The 19,831-nt window shown below is 38.2% G+C and overlaps 2 protein-coding genes and 1 pseudogene across 2 annotated transcripts; 2 read left to right on the top strand and 1 right to left on the bottom strand.

Moving 5' to 3' along the window:
* Positions 1 to 2,548: 2,548 nt before the first annotated feature.
* Positions 2,549 to 3,514, top strand: LOC102408166 (olfactory receptor 52N1). The gene has a single exon (XM_006053088.3). The coding sequence runs from the start codon at positions 2,549 to 2,551 to the stop codon at positions 3,512 to 3,514; it is 966 nt and encodes a 321-aa protein (XP_006053150.1).
* Positions 3,515 to 11,422: 7,908 nt separating this feature from the next.
* On the top strand, positions 11,423 to 12,388 carry LOC112579509 (olfactory receptor 52N5). The gene has a single exon (XM_025265948.1). It carries the CDS (start codon positions 11,423 to 11,425, stop codon positions 12,386 to 12,388), a length of 966 nt encoding a protein of 321 aa, XP_025121733.1.
* Positions 12,389 to 17,304: 4,916 nt separating this feature from the next.
* Positions 17,305 to 18,549, bottom strand: LOC112579378 (annotated as a pseudogene).
* Between the last annotated feature and the right edge of the window lie 1,282 nt (positions 18,550 to 19,831).

Here is a 19,831-nt window from a genome sequence, read left to right as displayed (position 1 = left end):
CAGAACCATTTTGTCAGTCCTTATTTTTCCCACTGCTTTTTTTCCCTATGGATTTGAAAAATGTATTGAGAATCTCCTTTGTACTATGAAAATTTAGTTTTGGAGATAGTACAGACTGAGAAATATTGATTCTATAATTCTCTGAGGTGGTGATCAGGATAGGAAATACAGTACGATGTTTTAAAGTGAAAGTGAAAGTCACTCAGTCATGTCTGACTCTTCGAAATCCTGTGGACTGCAGCCCACCAGGCTCCTCTGTCCATGGGGATTCTCCAGGCAAGAGTACTGGTGTGGATAGCTATTCCCTTCTCCAACTATGTTCCAAAGGAAATGTCAATTATGTTAGTTTACAGTGATGGATCCTCAATTCTTATTGGATTAGGCTATGCAGTCCATTAGAAGAGATTATAATCCTAGAAAAATAATATTAATTTCCCATAAGTTATTGTGCTTCCAATGATTCTTTACTACCTATTTTTTTTGGTATTGACTCAAGAAATTAATGGGTAGCAATTTGATGGTTAGAAAGAGTATTATTATTATTTTTCACCTTTAAGATCATTGTATAATTTTTCTTAAAGAAAGCTTTTGGCACAGGGGATGATTTGTAGTTTTCTGTATTTAGATTTCCTGAGAACCCAAAGCAGGGGATTTGAGCAAAAACTGGGTTAATAGCATTGTCAGTATGCCCCCTAGATTAGACTGGTTAACTTTGAAAATGGAGCCCACCAGAGCCATTGAAGAGTGATAAGATTTCAGAATGGAATAGGCATCTTTGATTAAGATGGTGACCGACTGGAACACAAAATATTTAATCAATCCTTGATCATCCTATTGTTTAGTTAGAGGTCAACTTCAGCCTAGAGAATGAACTATATGATCTTTTAAAAAAGACACATTCAGATACAACACATCAACTAGATTCAGTCAGTTCATCTGGTCAATGTCTACTGGTTAAGGCATGATCCAATGAGAGTGTTCAGTTCAGTTCCGTTCAGTTGTTAAATTGTGTCCAATTCTTTCCAACCCCATGGACTGCAGCATGCCAGGCCTTCCTGTTCATTATCAACTCCCAGAGCTTACTCAAACTCATGTCCATCGAGTCAGTGATGCCATCCAACCATTTCATCCTCTGTCATCCCCTTGTCTTCCCACCTTCAATCTTTTCCAGCATCAGGCTCTTTTCCAGTGAGTCAGTTCTTTGCATCATGTGGCGAAGTACTGGAGTTTCAGCTTCAGCATCAGTCAGGATGCCATGATATTAGCTTTCTCAATGTTGAGTTTTAAGCCAACTTTTTCACTCTCCTCTTTCACCTTCATCGAGAGACTCTTTAGTTCTTCTTCATCTTCTGTCATAAGCGTGGTGTTATCTGCATATCTGAGGTTGTTGATATTTCTCCCAAAAATCTTGATTCTAGTGTGTACTTCAACCAGCCTGGCATTTTGCATGATGTACTCTGCACATAAGTTAAATAAGCAGGGTGACAATATGCAGCCTTGATGTACTCCTTTCCTGATTTGGAACCAGTCTGTTATTCCATGCCCAGTTCTAACTGTTGCTTCTTGACCTGCATAAGGATTTCTCAGGAGGCAGGTCAGGTGGTCTGGTATTCCCCTGTCTTTAAGAATTTTCCACAGTTTGTTGTGATCCACACAGTCAAAGGCTCTGGCGTCATCAATACAGCAGAGGTTTTTCCAGAACTCTCTTGCTTTTTCGATGATCCAATGGATGTTGGTAATTTGATCTCCGGTGCCTCTGCCTTTTCTAAATCCAGCTTGAACATCTGGAAGTTAACCGTTCATGTACTGTTGAAGCTTGGCTTGGAGAATTTTGAGCATTACTTTACTAGCGTGTGAGATGTGTGCAATTAGGTGGTAGTCTGAGCATTCTTTGGCATTGTCTTTCTTTGAGATTGAAATGAAAACCGACCTTTTCCAGTCCTGTGGTCACTGCTGAGTATTCTAAATTTGCTGGCACTTTCACAGCATCATCTTTTAAGATTTGAAATAGCTCCACTGGAATTCCATCACCTCCACTAGCTTTGTTCATAGTTATGGTTCCTAATGCCCATTTGACTTTGCATTCGAGGATGTCTGACTCTAGGTGAATGATCACACCATTGTGGTTATCTGGGTCATGAAAATCTTTTTTGTATAGCTCTTCGGTGTATTCTTGCTAACTGTTCTTAATATCTTCTGCTTCTGTTAGGTCCCTCCCATTTCTTCCCTTTATTGTGCCCATCTTTGCATGAAATAGTCCCCTGGTGTCTCTAATTTTCTTAAAGAGATCTCTAGTCTTTTCCATTCTATTGTTTTCCTCTATTTCTTTGCATTGATCACTGAGCAAGTATCAGAGTGTAATGTCACATAATGAGAGTGTAATATCACATATTCAACATAAGAGAATGTACATGTGATTGATCTACAAGAAAGACAAATTATCAACTATGATAAAGAATATCTTACTTGTCAGCTCATCTCTGATCTTACTTTTTCTGCCTACAGAGCAATTCTGTAACTGGTGTATCATGAACTTCCAACAGACAGTATGTTATTTCTGAATGACACTAGCCTAACTCCAGTCTCATTCATCCTAAATGGCATCCCTGGATTGGAAGAAGTGCATCTGTGGGTCTCCTTCCCTCTGTGTACCATGTATAGCATTGCAATCACAGGGAACTTTGGCCTTATGTATCTCATCTACTCTGAAGAAGCCTTACACAGACCAATGTACATCTTCCTAGTCCTTCTTTCCTTCACAGATGTTCTCATGTGCACCAGCACTCTTCCCAACACTCTCTGCATATTGTGGTTCAATCTCATGGAGATTGATTTTAAGGCCTGCCTGGCCCAGATGTTCTTTGTGCACACCTTCACAGGGATGGAGTCTGGGGTGCTCATGCTCATGGCCCTGGACCGCTACGTGGCCATCTGCTACCCCTTGCGCTATGCTACTATTCTCACTAATTCAGTCATTGCTAAGGCTGGGCTCCTTACTTTTCTTAGAGGTGTTATGCTTGTTATCCCTTTCACTTTCCTCACCAAACGCCTGCCATACTGCAGGGGCAATGTCATACTACATACCTACTGTGACCACATGTCTGTGGCCAAGATATCCTGTGGCAATGTTAAGGTCAATGCCATCTATGGTTTGATGGTTGCCCTCTTGATTGGGGGCTTTGACATCCTGTGCATCACTGTCTCCTACACCATGATCCTGCGGGCAGTGGTCAGCCTGTCCTCAGCAGAAGCTCGGCAGAAGGCCTTTAGCACCTGCACTGCACACATCTTTGCCATCGTCATTACCTATGTCCCAGCCTTCTTCACCTTCTTTACACATCGTTTTGGGGGACGCTCCATTCCTCCACACATACATATTATTATGGCTAATCTCTATCTGCTCATGCCTCCTACAATGAATCCTATTGTGTATGGGATAAAAACCAAGCAGATACGAACATGTATTACTAGGTTCTTGCTTAAAGGAAAGGACAATCCTTCTCATAACATTTAATTAGAGTCTTCTGAGAAGTTTTCTTAGTCAGCCTGATGTCAATAGGGATGACATTTTTTAGTCAATGGGGAGTCCTCCAAATGAAAGCAAATATCTGGTCATAGGAAATATTTGTTGAAACTTCTCTTAAAAGGGTACCACTATGTGCATGTAAGCAAAGACCCTTTCTTCTAAAATTTCATGTTCTCTAAAGCCTCTTTTATTCACAGGAGACTTCAAAGTTCAGTTCATGTAATTTTCATTGACTGACATTTTGCTCCTGAATGACAATCCACAAAACTTTGAGTTACAGTGTTGGATCATAAGAATTGGAACTAAACATTAAAAAATTTAAATCCCTGGCAAATGTTAAGGTGTATTCATCAATGCTTGTGCTTTTATTTACCTCAACATTCTCCTTCCACCACCATTTGGAGTTTATTCTTATTTTCCAAGTCCTTATCTGATGTTTTCTTTACCAAGTTTGTCAGCTGTGTATCCAGCAATGCATACATATGTTCACCAGAAAACTTGTAAAAGGTGTAAGGTGCAGCATATTCAATACCTAGAAGCTATGTCCATTAACATTCAGCTGAATAAATAAATAATTGTGGTCTGTTAATAAACTGTCAAGTGAAAGAAACAAAGTCATAAATATGTATGATTTTATTTCTATAAAGTTCACCAGCAGGCAAAACTCAGTTGTGGTGTTAGAAATCAAGATGATATTTAACTTAGAGAACAAGGGTATAGGTAATGATTGGATAGGATATGAGTGGGTGATTCTGAGGTACTGTCAAGGCTTTAGCTCTTGACCTAAATGGTAATTACAAGGACTTGGTGAATTTTCATGAAGCTGTACACTTATGGTATATGCTCTTTTTTGCACGCTTATTATGTTTTAATAAAGTACTTATTTAAAACAATATGTCTTGATTGTATTCACGCATCTCCCTAAACTGTGAAACATTTTCTTCCTTGCCGCCTATGTTGTCTATGGCTTACTTCTTTTTTTTCTCTCAGAAGTATGCTAAATTTAGTGCAAATATGTACTTTTATACAAATTATATCAAACAACATAATTAAGATAATCATAAGAAACAAAAACCAAAACTTTTAGCTTGAACACCCTTTATTTTAACTCATAACCACATCTTCATTTCCATTTTCTTGACTGGGATAGAAGAAGGAAGAGAAGAGGACAGTAGAGGTTAAGATAGTTGGATGGTGTTACCTACTCGATGGACATGAATTTGAGCAAGCTTGGGGAGTTGGTGATGGACAGGGAAGCCTGGCATGATGCAGTCCATGGGGTCGCAAAGAGTTGGACATGACTGAGAGACTGAACTGAACTGACTAGGATAATCTCATATAAATAATTAAAGACATTGACTTGAGTTAACTTATTTAAATTAGTGTGTAAGTCACTGAGAATTTACTTGTGCTTTAAAAATTATTTTTCTGAGATATAAGTGGCATAAGGCATTGTATAAGTTGAAAATATATGACATATATTACTAAAACTCCAGGATTTATTTATCTATTTGTTCCACATTTATACTCTTACACAACATTAACCCAAATCCCCCATACCCCAAACTCTGGTAACCACCATTCTACTATCAGTTTTCATGAATCTGGCTTTTTCCACTGTCACATGTAAGTGATACCAAACAGTAATTATCTTTCTGTATCTGACTAATCTCATGTAGCATAATGCCTTCAAGATTCATCCATCTTGTCACAAGTGACAAGATTTCTTTCTTTCTCATGGCATAAAAATATTCTATTGTGAGTATATATAAATTGAAACAATCAATGAAAAATACCTGTGATCCTGATATATTTTTTAAATTACATATACATGAAGGTAAAGAGACACAAAATCCTAATAGAATGCATTTTCTTACTGTTGGTAGTATGTGCTATTTAAAAGTGTTTTTATTCCTGCATTTTTCTCTTTTTAAATCGAGTATAATATTTTAGAATTCAGAATAAAAACAACTAAGCACATTATAAAATCACACACATATATATTTTTATTTATTTTTAATTGCCTTAGGTAAGAATTTCCAACTTGTAATCCTAAACGCTGGATATTTGTACCATAGGAATTACTTTCTGGACTTCTCTCATTCTGGAACCAAGCTGGTTGGGGTTTATTTTTTCCAAATATCTGAAGCTTTGTATCATGCCCTCCCTTAGGGTTCTATGGTCTTTGGGGATTTAAGCCCTGTTTCACATTGAGACTTAGGAGTCCTAAGGATGTGAGATTAAACCTGTTTCCCGTGTGAAGTCTGCTAGACTAAGCACTTCAGATCTGTGGGTTATAAGGTGAAACCAGGGTGTACCATCATTTACATTCCTGAGCCCTCTCCCCGGCATGAGCACCTTTCACATTCCTTTTAGTCTGGATCTACTGTGTGGGTAGGTTAATGCCTTTCAGATTCTAGCTTATGATAAAACATTGTCTTGTTTCATTCTACTGTGTCATCACAGGCATAGAGGGCTTTGCCCTATAGAGTAGGTTATTTGGTTATTTCTTGGTCAGGGAAAATTTAGGAAGAACATAATCCACCTTCAAAGGAGAGATAGTATTAACAAGGAATGTGTGCTCTTTTGTGCACAGGAGAAAGACTGCTGCTGCTGCTGCTGCTGAGTCACTTCAGTCCTGTCCGACTCTGTGTGACCCCATAGATGGCAGCCCACCAAGCTCCCCTGTCCCTGGGATTCTCCAGGCAAGAACGCTGGAGTGGGTCGCCATTTCCTTCTCCAATGCATGAAAGTGAAAAGTGAAAGTGAAGTTGCTCAGTCTTGTCTGACTCTGTGTGACCCCATGGACTGCAGCCTACCAGGCTCCTCTGTACATGGGATTTTCCAAGCAAGAGTACTGGAGTGGGTTGCCATTTCCTTCTCTCTCAAAACCTTTAGAGTATAGAGAGAATTCTTTTTTTTTTTTTTTAATTCACATTTATAAACTATGGCATAATGGCAGAGACAGAGAATTAGAGGCTAATAACTTTAAGATGACTTATATCAGGAAAGATAAATAGGTACATACCTTTCCCTTGAAGTCAGTAGCTCAAGCTTCCCCATCACCTTTTCTTTCTTCAGTTCAGTCATACAGCTTGCAGTCATCCAATCTGATTTCAATTTGCTTATTTTCTAAAATCCAGGTACTATCTTCATTCATGGGTAAAATAGGTAGTAGATTTGACCCGTGTATTAAAACAGCACACAGGTCAGTAAAAGTATATAATAAACATAAAAGACCTTTTGGTACAGGTCTGCAGGTTATCATCATCTTGAAAAAAGGGGGAATATGTGAGGGTAGCAGAGAGAAAGAAGGGTGACTTTCAAGTAAAGAATCTTTTGAATAAAGAAAGAAGGGGCTGTACTTCATCAGCATTTAGTATAGAGAGCACAAAATTCTGTATCTTTTGGCAAATTTTAAACATATTGTATCTCGGTTAGATAGAGTGGCTATCATTGCACTCATTCAGTTCAGTTCATTTCAGTCGCTCAGTCATGTCCGACTCTTTGTGACCCCATGAATCGCGGCACGCCAGGCCTCCCTGTCTATCACCAACTCCCGGAGTTCACTCAGATTCACACTCATTAAAGAAATCTAATTAAATTCAAAGATGAATTTAAGTAATAAATAAGTAAATATATTTAAATAGGTAACTAGCACTGCTGCTTCTTGTTTCTGTAGACATAGATAAATACTTGAGCTGGTATGCAAACTGGCTGTTTATGCACAAGGTAAACCTAAAATAGCCAGAGGAGGCACAGAAGACCCTTATGCTAAATGCTGAAGGTGCGTTGCCTAGTACTTGGTGGATGCTTAATAAAATTTCTAAAAAATTTAACAAATGGAAGTGCTTAATTTAAATTCCATACACTTGAAATATTCAGTGTCAATGATAGCATCGTGTGTCACTAAAAAAGTAAATTTGATATTTCAAGAAAAACATTTAGAATAACAATAACAAAAAGTGAAACTATCTCAGAGAACTTAGAACTTTCTTTTCAGGATTCAGCATTTTCCCTCACATTCCTCTCCAAAGGATCATGGAAAGGATTCTTCATATGCCTGAGAGAGTTTTAGTCTGTGTCTCAGAATCTAAATTCCTAAAAATCGCTGTCCTGGGCCATCTCTAGAGAAACAGCATAAAGGGTTTTTAAAAACTGAAAAGCCTGCTTTCTTAGGGCCTAAGCAGTACCTGATTCATTCTTATTTTGAGGGGATGGACGCTGAGGTTAAATAATAATCTAAATATGCCTGTTTTCCATTATAAACAGCCAGAGGCAGCAATGGGTGCTGCATACTATTTTCAACAAATGGCTGCCTAGGGCCGGATGAGGGAACAGGAGAAGCAGCAGCAATAACATTAGTCCCTGTACTTCCCATCAGGTCCTGCAGGCTTACACTCTGGATCAGGTAATGGCATGTATTATCACCAGGGAGGGAACGTGAGGTGGTATTGTATAGCACAGCACAATCTGGTATGCTTTTTGTAGTACTCTGTGCTGCCTTGCCTCTTTCATTGAAAAAAGCTCAGTGCAAGATCAAAAATACACTTTGAGGTGGATCTCTCTTCCTGTGATTTAGTCGTTGTACTTCCGATATTTTTCTCTATTCTGTCTCCTTAATACTTCCCTGGAATCACAGGCAAAAGTAAGCAAGTGGGAGAGATTCCAGGTAAGTCTGAATAGTATTTTAACCAATTTACCTTTACCTTTGAAAGAGAAAGTATGGATCATCCCACAATCATCCCACAACACAGTCCTCTTGTTCTTTGCATAGAAGATGACTGGGAAACTGGGCAAGGAGAAATATTAAGAAGCAAGAGATGTAGAGATCCCTAGTTTGAAACACGGAGGCTCATATTCCTCCAGAGAAAACAAGCCAGTAAACAAACACAAAACAAATAAATGAGAAAATAAATCATTGATCCACAGCTTGTTAGCTTTTGTAAAGGATTTGGTTTAATAAAACAGATGTGAAGTCTGAGATAGAAAAACCTAGATTTCACTTTGAATTAATCACTATTATCTTTCAGTTCAGTTCAGTTGCTCAGTCGTGTCTGACTCTTTGCAACCCCATGGACTGCAGCATGCCAGGTCTCCCTGTTCATACTTATTCTGCTTCATATATGTTATTTTCAGTTCAGTTCAGTCACTCAGTTGTGTCCGACTCTTTGCAACCCCATGGACTGCAGCATGCCAGGTCTCCCTGTCCATCACCAACTCGCGGAGATCACCAAAACTCATGTCCATTGAGTCAGTGATGCCATCCAATCATCTCATCCTCTGTTGTCCCCTTCTTCTCCTGCCTTCAATCTTTCCCAGCATCAGGGTCTTTTCAAATGAGTCAGTTCTTTTCATCAGGTGGCCAAAGTATTGGAGTTTCAGCTTCAGCATCAGTCCTTCCAATAAACACCCAGGACTGATCTCCTTTAGGACAGACTGGTTGGATTTCCTTGAAGTCCAAGGGACTCTCAAGAGTCTTCTCCAACACCACAGTTCTAAAGCATCAATTCTTTGGCGCTCAGCTTTCTTTATAGTCCAACTCTCACATCCATACATGACTACTGGAAAAACCATAACCTTGACTAGATGGACCTTTGTCGGCAAAGTAATGTCTCTGCTTTTTAATATGCTGTCTAGGTTGGTCATAACTTTCCTTCCAAGGAGCAAGCGTCTTTTAATTTCATGGCTGCAGTTACCATCTGCAGTGATTTTGAAGCCCCCCAAAATATAGTCAGTCACTGTTGCCACTGTTTCCCCATCTATTTGCCATGATGGGACCAGCGGAGAAAGCAATGGCACCTCACTCCAGTACTCTTGCCTGGAAAACTCCATGGATGAAGGAGTCTGGTAGGCTGCAGTCCATGGGATCGCTGAAGGTCGGACACAACTGAAGGACTTCACTTTCACTTTTCACTTTCATGCATTGGAGAAGGAAATGGCACCCCACTCCAGTGTTGCCTGGAGAATCCCAGGGACGAGGGAGCCTGGTGGGCTGCCGTCTATGGGGTCGCACAGAGTCAGACACGACTGAAGTGACTTAACAGCAGATGGGACCAGCTGTCATGGTTTTAGTTTTCTGAATGTTGAGCTTTAAGCCAACTTTTTCACTCTCCTCTTTCACTTTCATCAAGAGGCTCTTTAGTTCCTCTTCACTTTCTGCCATAAGGGTGGTTTCATCTGCATATCTGAGGTTATTGATATTTCTCCCGGCAATCTTAATTCCAGCTTGTGCTTCATCCAGACCAGCATTTCTCATGAGGTAAGCAAATTAAACATCCTGGCCCTGTCCCTGGGTCAGGTAATTTAATGACAGTAACTTACCCTGGACTCTGGGATGCCTGGTCCTTTTGGAAGGAAGAGACATTCTGTCTCAGTATTCAAAGAAGATATATCAAGAAAGCTATATGGTGGATAGGTTTTCAAATAAGGGAAGTAAATTGAACAAAGTCAACATAGGCTAGAGGTATATGCTGTAGCTGAAATGTGCAAGTGGTCACCAAAGTCTAAGCATGAAATGCTAAGTTATGGGATACTGTGATCATATAATACATCATCCAAATGAGGATACTCTTGGGTGCTTAAGGAATGGGAAGAAATAACATGGGAAACAGAAGATAAAAACTAAAGTTTATTTTATTTAATGATATGCCAAGAAATTTGAGCTGTATATTCAAATTGATAAGGAGATTTTGAAGATACCAAGTAGGATTAAAATGTCTTCAAAAGTATCTATAGAACAAATATGCTTTGAAAAATACAAAAGGTTATGCAAATAAATGAGTGGATGTAGCTGGTAGTCTTTAAAAGACAGCTAAGAGTGGTAATAGGAAGGAATGACTGATATTAAATTTATTTCTGGATTAAAAATACAGCTTTTCCCCTGACTAAGGATAGAATACAGATAATATATGTGCTGAGATGACCTGGACAAAGTAAGAACTAAGAGACTTTGAGTTATAAGGAAATATATGTATCCAAGATAAGCTAGAGGCACACTTGAGAAGGTCACAAAGATGTTGGTAGATCGTGTGTTAGACATCATTATCTAAAAAGCAGAACTCAGTAATGGAGCTTATTTTGCCATGGGATAGGGGCTGAAATGATTTAGTCCTGGACATGAAGAACATAAACTGTCTGTGGAAATTTAAGATAGAAGTATCTAGTATGCACTTAGACGGGATACTCATGAATTGTGACATAGATTGCTTATACATGACTTGTCTGAAAATTATCTTTATGTTGGTTACACCTGAGGTTATGAATCTAATTTTGCTTAATATTCAACATTATTCTGGAGAAGGCAATGGCAACACACTCCAGTACTCTTGCCTGGACAATCTCATGAATGGAGGAGCCTGGTAGGCTGCAGTCCATGGGGTCGGTGAGAATCAGACGTGACTGAGCGACTTCACTTTTCACTTTCTTGCATTGGAGAAGGAAATAGCAACCCACTCCAGTGTTCTTGCCTGGAGAATCCCAGGGATGGGGGAGCCTGGTGGGCTGCTGTCTATGGGGTCGCACAGAGCTGGACACTACTGAAGTGACTTAGCAGCAGCAGCAGCAACATTATTCAATCTTTCTCTACCTCAGTATCTTCTTTTATTTGCTGACAAAACAAAAACTACAATTTTGCAATTGTGGCTCTAAAATTACATTTATATTGTTTACAAAACTTTAAAAATATTCTGTAATATTTATTTATTCAGTAAACTGTGCATTTTCATAATCACTATTATTCAAAATTGTTGGTACTGTTATAAATGTAATTTTATGCCAAACTGAAGTCTATATTCTCAAGGATGATCTAAACTAAATTTATATATATTTTTTGTTTCTTCTCCTAGGGTACAAACTTATGGATGGAAAAAATAGAGTCTCTTTATTGAATTAGTTATGCTGGTTTCCAACAATTCATGTGTGCCCCCGAAATATTTTATTCTTAATGGAATTCCTGGTCTGGAAAGAGTACATGTATGGATCTCCCTCCCATTCTGCACAATGTATATCATCTCCCTTCTGGGAAACCTTGGCCTTGTGTATCTCATTCATCATGAGGAGTCCTTACATCATCCAATGTATTTTTTTCTGGCAATGCTCTCCCTCGTTGATCTCTTTACCTGTACCACTACCCTACCCAATGCACTCTGCATCTTCTGGTTCAATCTCAAGGAAATTAACTTCAATGCTTGTTTAGTCCAGATGTTCTTTGTCCATGGGTTCACAGGTGTGGAGTCTGGGGTGCTCATGCTCATGGCTCTGGACCGCTATGTGGCCATTTGCTACCCACTGCGCTATGCTACCATACTCACTAACCCTATCATTGCCAAAGCTGGACTTGTCACCTTCCTGAGGGGTGCATTGCTGATGATTCCTTTTCCATTCTTGGTTAAGCGTTTGCCCTTCTGCCAAAGCAATATTATCTCCCATACATATTGTGACCACATGTCAGTGGTGAAGTTATCCTGCGCCAGTATCAAGGTCAATGTCATCTATGGTCTGGTGGTTGCCCTCCTGATTGGAGTGTTTGATATCTGCTGCATATCTGTATCGTACACTATGATCCTTCGGGCGGTGGTCAGCCTCTCCTCAGCAGATGCTCGGCAGAAAGCCTTCAGCACCTGCACTGCCCATATATCTGCCATTATTGTCACTTATGTTCCAGCATTCTTCACTTTCTTTACCCACCGTTTTGGAGGACACACTATTCCCTCTTCTCTTCACATCATTGTGGCTAATCTTTATCTTCTTCTTCCCCCAACTCTCAACCCCATTGTTTATGGGGTAAAGACAAAACAGATTCGAGACAATGTCATAAAGCTCTTGCAGGGTGAGAAAGGGGCAAGTACTCAGGACAAGTGAGATGAGATAGGATAAAGATGAATGAAAAACAACAAAGGAGAAACTCATGTGTGATATTGCGTCTTTTCTAAGAACTGTTTTATGCAACTATAGTGGTAAAAGTTACAGATAATTCTGGATTTATATTCCAGTGACTCCCCATATTTTTTTCCTCTATCACTAGTTTGAACCAAGTCATTGATATTGGTTCATTACAACTTTCCTCTTAATGTATTCATGTAGGATATTTTCTTAACCTTTTGAGAGTTAACTGTCTTGTCTGTGATTATAATCTTCCTTTGTTGTTCAATTGTTAAGTCATGCCCAACTCTCTTGCAACCCCATGGACTGTAGCCTGCCAGACTCTTCTGTCCATGGGATTTCCCAGGCAAGCATACTGGAGTGGGTTGCCATTTCCTTCTCTATGTAATCGTCTTTATGGATAAGAAATTAAATGGCTTTTCAGGACATTTTCCAGGCTAGGCAGTCATTGAAGTTAAAATTCAGTTTATGAATTACACTGATAATATACAGGCAAAATGTCCGTCACTGATTTTTTAAAAAATGGCACTTAGTAAACATCATATTGTAAAAAGCATGCAGACCAATTTACTGAAGAAATAAATATGCAATCTATAGCTTAGCTTTAAAAAAAATACATGCAATATACATCTCAAAACAGCTATGTTGTTTCAGAATATGGATTTATTTTTCCTTTATTGATATTGAGGCTTTTTCTGTATTAAATAAAATGACTTATCTATAATGCCAATGGAAACTACATAAGTAATGCTCACAACTACCAATTTTATAAAAACATCTTGGATATAACCTCTCCACTGTAATTCCCAGTTTAATAATTTATTTTTCTTGGTTCACTGATAATCAATAATCTACCTTACTTCTCCCCTTCTACCTCAGGAGTTTCTAATGCAACATGCATGGAGGTGTTGTCCATGGAGCCCTGAGAACCTCAAGACCATTTGGGAAAAGATGTGTGAAGTCACAACAATTTTCATAGAAATATTAAGGCATTTTTTGCCTTTTTTCAGTTTCATTCTCTTACTAATGTACAAAGGGATTTTCTAGAGTCCATATGATGTGAGATTATCACTGTAAAAATTAAGGATGTCTACATTTGGAAGATCTGCATAGCACAGTGAGCCAATATTTCCAAATGACAAATTTTGATCCCAACCAGGGAATCAAATCTACATCTTCTGCATTGGTAGACAGATTCTTTACTGCTGAGGAATCAGGGAAGCCCTATCTCTTAATTTATTTGTGCTCTATTCATAAGAATTCAGCTCTTAAATATGAGATAAAAATCCTATTTATGTCCTTCATCTTTCCTTTTGATAGTTCTAGTGCTTATTATTAAAACTGAATTTACTGTTACATAAGAACAACTTTATGCTCCATTTGCAATTCATTTGAAAAATTCTCAATAATCCAAGCTGATACCAAATATTGTAGTATTGACCATAATTACATTAGACTTTTTCCAGAGTGAATTTTAAATGATTTCAATACATGAGAGTTTAAGTTTTGTGGAAACTGGGCTCATATTATTCTGTGGGAGACTTATATTAACACAAGAACATGGTCACTTATTTATAAGTACAGTTATCATACTACACGTTGCCTATTCCCATTTCTAAACTATAAAAAATGCCTCTTCCTCACTAGTCAGTTCTCAGTTTTATACCTCATTTCTTTTCCTAATATGATGGTTTGTTTCTCCAAGTAGATTTTCTTATCTAAACTGGATGAAATGCAGTCACAAGTAAATGCCTCTAGAAATGAAGCAAGTATATTAGATTCTTATCCTGAGAACAATGGAAAGGTAGGTGAAAAACAACCACTGTGATCATGAAGAACTATTTTCTTGTATTTCCCCCACTTCTTCTAGTTACAGGGGTTGATTCATACCTGACATCCACCATGAAAGAACCAAAGGATCCTATTTGCTTTTAGAAAAATCGCTACATAGTCATTATGGGAAGTCACACTGAATTGCAGTCTGAGAAATGGGCAAAAACATTTTCAGAAAATTTAGTCTTTTACAGCACTTCTGCCTTTAAATGTGGGGTGGAATCAAGCCAGGGTTTCTGAGGATACAATAATGAATTCAGGTACACTCAAAGTCTCTCTCTGCTTTATCCTACCACAACCAACAGCAGCAAATACCCTACTCTTAATCCCACGTTCATATGTCCTTTAATACCTTAGTTTCTGGATAGCAAAATAGCTGAATGCAATTGGGTCCAGGTGTTCAGGACATCAGTTAAAAAAAAAAAAAAAGCACTATTCCATAATAGCTGTACATTACTGTCCTCAACTTTTAAATCCCTTGATATTTGTACTATTGAATTGAATATTTAGAGATTAGGATGAGTGTTATATATCCCAGAGGAAAAGTGCAAAACACTCGAGATGCAAGTACTGGTATGGGAATTAAGCTAATTTTAATTAGAGAAGGAAAAGTGTGGAAATTTTCCATTCTTACTATGAAGTGATACATAAGTAAGAGCATTTTTTCATCTGCATGTTTCTATATTTGTGTGCTTTTGTCTGAGATATATAAATACAGAAATGAAAATGATCATAATTTAACGAGCCTTAGAAATTTTAATATGTATTTTTACTTCTTTTTGTGTCAAATCTCTAAGCACACAGGTTGAAAACATTTACAATGTTTTTGAAAGTTTCAATCACTCACATGTACATTTGTTTATGTGTTCCCTTGTATATCTATCTTACTTTCAAGTGAGGATAATGATAAATATTATGACACTTTAGAAGTTCATCAAAATTTCAGGCTTTCTCTGCTTAGATATTAAGTTAGGGAAATTTAGATGCCCAAATTTGAGATAATAATGACGATGGTGTTAATATAAAAAACAATAATAAAGCACAACTGATTCTAATTTTATATTCTTTAATTAGACAATAAAAGTAGTAGGTCTAAATGTTTATGAATTAAAAGAATAAAAAAGGTTTCAGAATTAGATAAATCTAAACCTTAAATTCTATAGTGTAAAGAACCCCCGTGCCAATGCAGGAGACGTGAGTTTGATCCCTGGGTCGGGAAGATCCCCTGAAGGAAGAAAACTTCAAGACGGAAGTGCAACCAACTCGACTTTTCTTGCCTGGAAAATTCCATGGACAACGGAGCCTGACAGGCTACAGTCCATGGGATCAGAAGGAGTCGGAAATGACGGAGCATGCATGCACACATACCACATCTCTATCCATTCATCTGTTGATGGATGCTTGTGTTGCTTCCATGTCTTGGCTATTGTAAATAGTGCTACTATGAACAGTGGCGGGGCATGTGCTGATACATTTTTAGTGTATATTTTCTACATATGAGTTTGAAAATAATACTTGAAAAATACCATATTAAAATATAGTTATGGCATTTTCAATTGACTTTATAGAATAAGCAAATTTTAAACAGGATTATTCATCAGTATTATAATTAAATAAAAGTGCGATCTTGTTTTTACATAATATATATAACATTTTTCTATTCCTGGACATATATGTTCCTTTAACTTATAGGAAATAATGCAATAAATACATATGTTGAAAATAAATTTTATACTATGTTTTCATTTTATTATTTCTTATAGAATTATTATTTCTTATAGAAGTGAAAATTACATACCATCAAACTATCCATTTATATGATTTAAAAATGCACAGCACTATATTGACAGCGCTGTGCAAAGTTCAGCACTGTGTAATCCCAGAACAGTTTCAATTCCTTAAAAAGAAATCCATAACTATTCCTCAGTCACTCCAAATTAAACAGTGCCCCAGCCCCTGGAATCAGTCAATTTACTTTCTGATTCAATAGATATACCTATTCTGGACACTGATATAATGAAGTTATACAACTTGTAGCATTTTCCGTATTTTTTTTTTTTCACTTAGCAGAATTCTTTCTTCAATGCAACAACATGTACCCATACTTTGTCCTTGTAAGGAATGATAATGATCTCTTATGCTTATGCTCATAAACTCAGCAGGTGATGGATATTTGGATTCTTCCTATTGTTTTGGCAGATAATGTTGCTATGAACATTAGTGTACATAGTTTTGCTTTAACTTCTGTTTTGAATATTTTAGATATAGATCTAAGAATGAATTTCTGAATAAGTTTGGAATTGTGCTCAACTTTTTGATTAGTTGTCAAGCTATTTTCTTCATTTATGATGTGACTTGATATTTCCACCATTAATATACAAGGGCTCCAATGTATCCACAAAGGTGTCATAACTTGTTAATATCATTAAAAAAGACTATAGCCATTTAAGAATATATAGGGTATTTTATTGTGGTTTTGACCTGTGTTCATCTAATGACTAAGGATGTTGGGGATATCTTCCTGTGCTTGTTGGCCTTTGCATGTATTCTTTAGAGAAATGTACATTCAAGTACTTGGTCTTATATTATATCTATTATTATAGAAAAGATAATAATACACATCATAAAATCAATGCACAAATGGCAGGAGTGAGTGTTAACCTGTCAGCAATTATATGAGAAGTACATGGATAAATACTTCCATTAAAGAGAAGAAAATGGCAGATGTCTGTGCTAACGAATGTGATTAAATGCTGTCCAATGTTTAACCAGGACAACTAGGCAAGAAAATGAAGTGTTTATTCAACTTATCTTTCTCTTGGATTTCTTAAGGCGGTCATCATTGTGTTATTCTTGATGAAGATTTTCTTTGAAAAACATGGTTAAATTATTGGTTTTACTATTTTTTTTTGAAGTTTCATTAGCTGTAACCAATTACTTATACTAACTGGAAATGTCAGTGTTTCTTAGTTCTTCTGTCATCTGCAATCCTTGGAGGATCTAATATATATGTGTGTGTGTATGTGTGGTGGAAAATTACAAAGTTGAGTGTTCTCTCCAAATTAGTTGCCTTTGAAATCCAGCTTAAAAACCTTATATAAACCCTGTCTGAGCTCCTTGTTTTTGAGTACATAGACCATGGGGTTCAGGGCAGAAGGAAAAACATTTTTGATACATTGAGTAGAACTGGGATGAGGGGAAATGTCATTGCTGCACTGTGCGTAATGGAAATGATAATGATGGTTGTGTAGAAAAAACTGATTAGAATGAGGTGGCAAGTGCAGGTACTTAAGGCCTTGTATACAGCTGCTGCTGAATTCGGAGAAGGCAATGGCACCCCACTCCAGTACTCTTGCCTGGAAAATCCCATGGACAGAGGAGCCTGGTAGCTGCAGTCCATGGGGTCGCTAGCAGTCGGACACGACTGAGCGACTTCACTTTCACTTTTCACTTGCATGCATTGGAGGAGGAAATGGCAACCCACTCCAGTGTTCTTGCCTGGAGAATCCCAGGGATGGGGGAGCCTAGTGGGCTGCTGTCTATGGGGTCGCACAGAGTCGGACACGACCGAAGCGACTTAGCAGCAGCAGCAGCTGCTGAATTCAGCTTTAACACAGAATTAAGAATCAAAGCATACATAGGATATAAAAATCAAACTCAAGTCATTACCCATGAATGTCCAAGGGAGAAATAGCTGGTAGATACTGTTGATTGTCCTGTAATCGCAGGATGGACTAGTGACGCCAAGATTAGAGCACAGGCAGTGCTCAAGTTGGTTTTTTGAGGAATAGTGTCTCTGAGGAGCCAACACAGGCACTGGAATGGTAAGAAGGATGTTTCTGAGTGTCATGAACACAGTGGCTTTGACCACAAAAGAGTCAGTAATTATGGATGAATAGTGTAGTGCTCAACAAATGGCTATGTATCTATCTACAGCCATGAGGACAAAGATTCCTGATTCCATGCCCATAACACAATGTATGACATACATCTGCACAAAGCACTCAGGGAGACGGATGGTGCTGGCACTGAACCACAAGATGACCAAAATCTTGGGCATGATGTTGGTAGCCAGGCCCGTGTCACCACAGCCAGGATGCCCAGGAAAGAACACATAGGCCGGTGCAGTGTTGCCTCCTGATTGGTGATGATCAGGATAAGGATGTTGGCACTGAGAGCTAAGAGGCAGAGCAGGGGCAGGAGCAGGGAAAGCCAGTGCTGCCAGCTGTGAATGCCTGAGATCCCAACAGAATGAACTCAGAGACCTGGATCTTTGAGCTGTTGGAGTGTCTGAGATCCTGGAACATCTTCACTAAGAGGAAAAGTATTCAACATTACAATCTTAATAATTTCTCTGACAATGTTTGAGTAGGAGTTACCCACATCCATGATATTGTAGGTGGTGATGACAGGGAGTTACTGTAATTTTAAAATTCTGGTAAAGAATCTGCTTACAGTGCAGGAGACCTGGTTTCAACCCCTGAGTCAGGAAGATTCCCTGGAGAAGGGAATGGCCACCCACTCCAATATTCTTAACTGGAGAATTCCATGGACAGAGGAGCCTGGTAGGCTACAGTCCATGGGGCTGCAAAGAGTCAGACACTGACTGAGCACCTAACACTATTCACACTAATTCTCATCCCAGCACTAACATTTATTGTATATTTCCAGTGAAACAGGAACTGTGACAGTTCATTATATGTTAATTCAGCTAATCAAAACCCTAACATCAAACCATTAGGCAGTTCACATTACTTTCAACTTCTCATGATTGAGGAATAGAACTTTAGAGAAAATCAGGACCTTGGTTATTATCTTCAGCCTGGAAGTCATGGAAACGGGACAAGATGAAAGTCCTCTGATATCATAGCTTGGACTCTTGAATTTGGTTTTGCTACAGTGTTGGATTATGCTGTTTAGTTGCTAAGTCAAGCCCAACTCTTTTGAGACCCCATGTACTGTAGCATGGCATACTCAATCCATGGGATTTCCCTGGGCTGTAGTGGATTGCCATTTCCTTCTCCAAGAGAATCTTTCTGACTTGGGGATTGAACCCATGTTTCCTGCTTCACAGGCAGATTCTTTACCACTGAGCCACCAGGGAAGTGTTTGATTATCAGAGACATAATGAATGCAATGAGTGTAGAGATTTTTATGCATGAAGACATTTAAGTAGCAGATTAGAATGTATGATATTGAAAATAACTTTTCAAGTACTTGAGATTTTGTGAAATAATCATGTGAATTATTTAATTTTAATTGAAATGTATGAATTAATTTAGTATACATATATTCTAGTTAGGAAACTGATGTTAAAAATTGCTCATACTTGTCCAAAATTGATTAACAGTAAGAGAAATGTGATTTAGGGCTCTCACTTATACACAATTGATTCTGTTTTTTAATAACTTTCCCCTGCTGCTGCTGCTGCTGCTGCTAAATCACTTCAGTCGTGTCCGACTCTGTGCGACCCCATAGACGGCAGCCCACCAGGCTCCCCCGTCCCTGGGATTCTCCAGGCAAGAACACTGGAGTGGGTTGCCATTTCCTCCTCCAATGCATGCAAGTGAAAAGTGAAAGTGAAGTCGC

This window comes from Bubalus bubalis, chromosome 16, assembly GCF_019923935.1.
Source record: "Bubalus bubalis isolate 160015118507 breed Murrah chromosome 16, NDDB_SH_1, whole genome shotgun sequence".
Taxonomy (NCBI): Eukaryota; Metazoa; Chordata; class Mammalia; order Artiodactyla; family Bovidae; genus Bubalus; species Bubalus bubalis.
The sequence above is the reverse complement of the archived record's forward strand: the minus strand, read 5'-3'. Positions and strand labels throughout refer to the sequence as shown.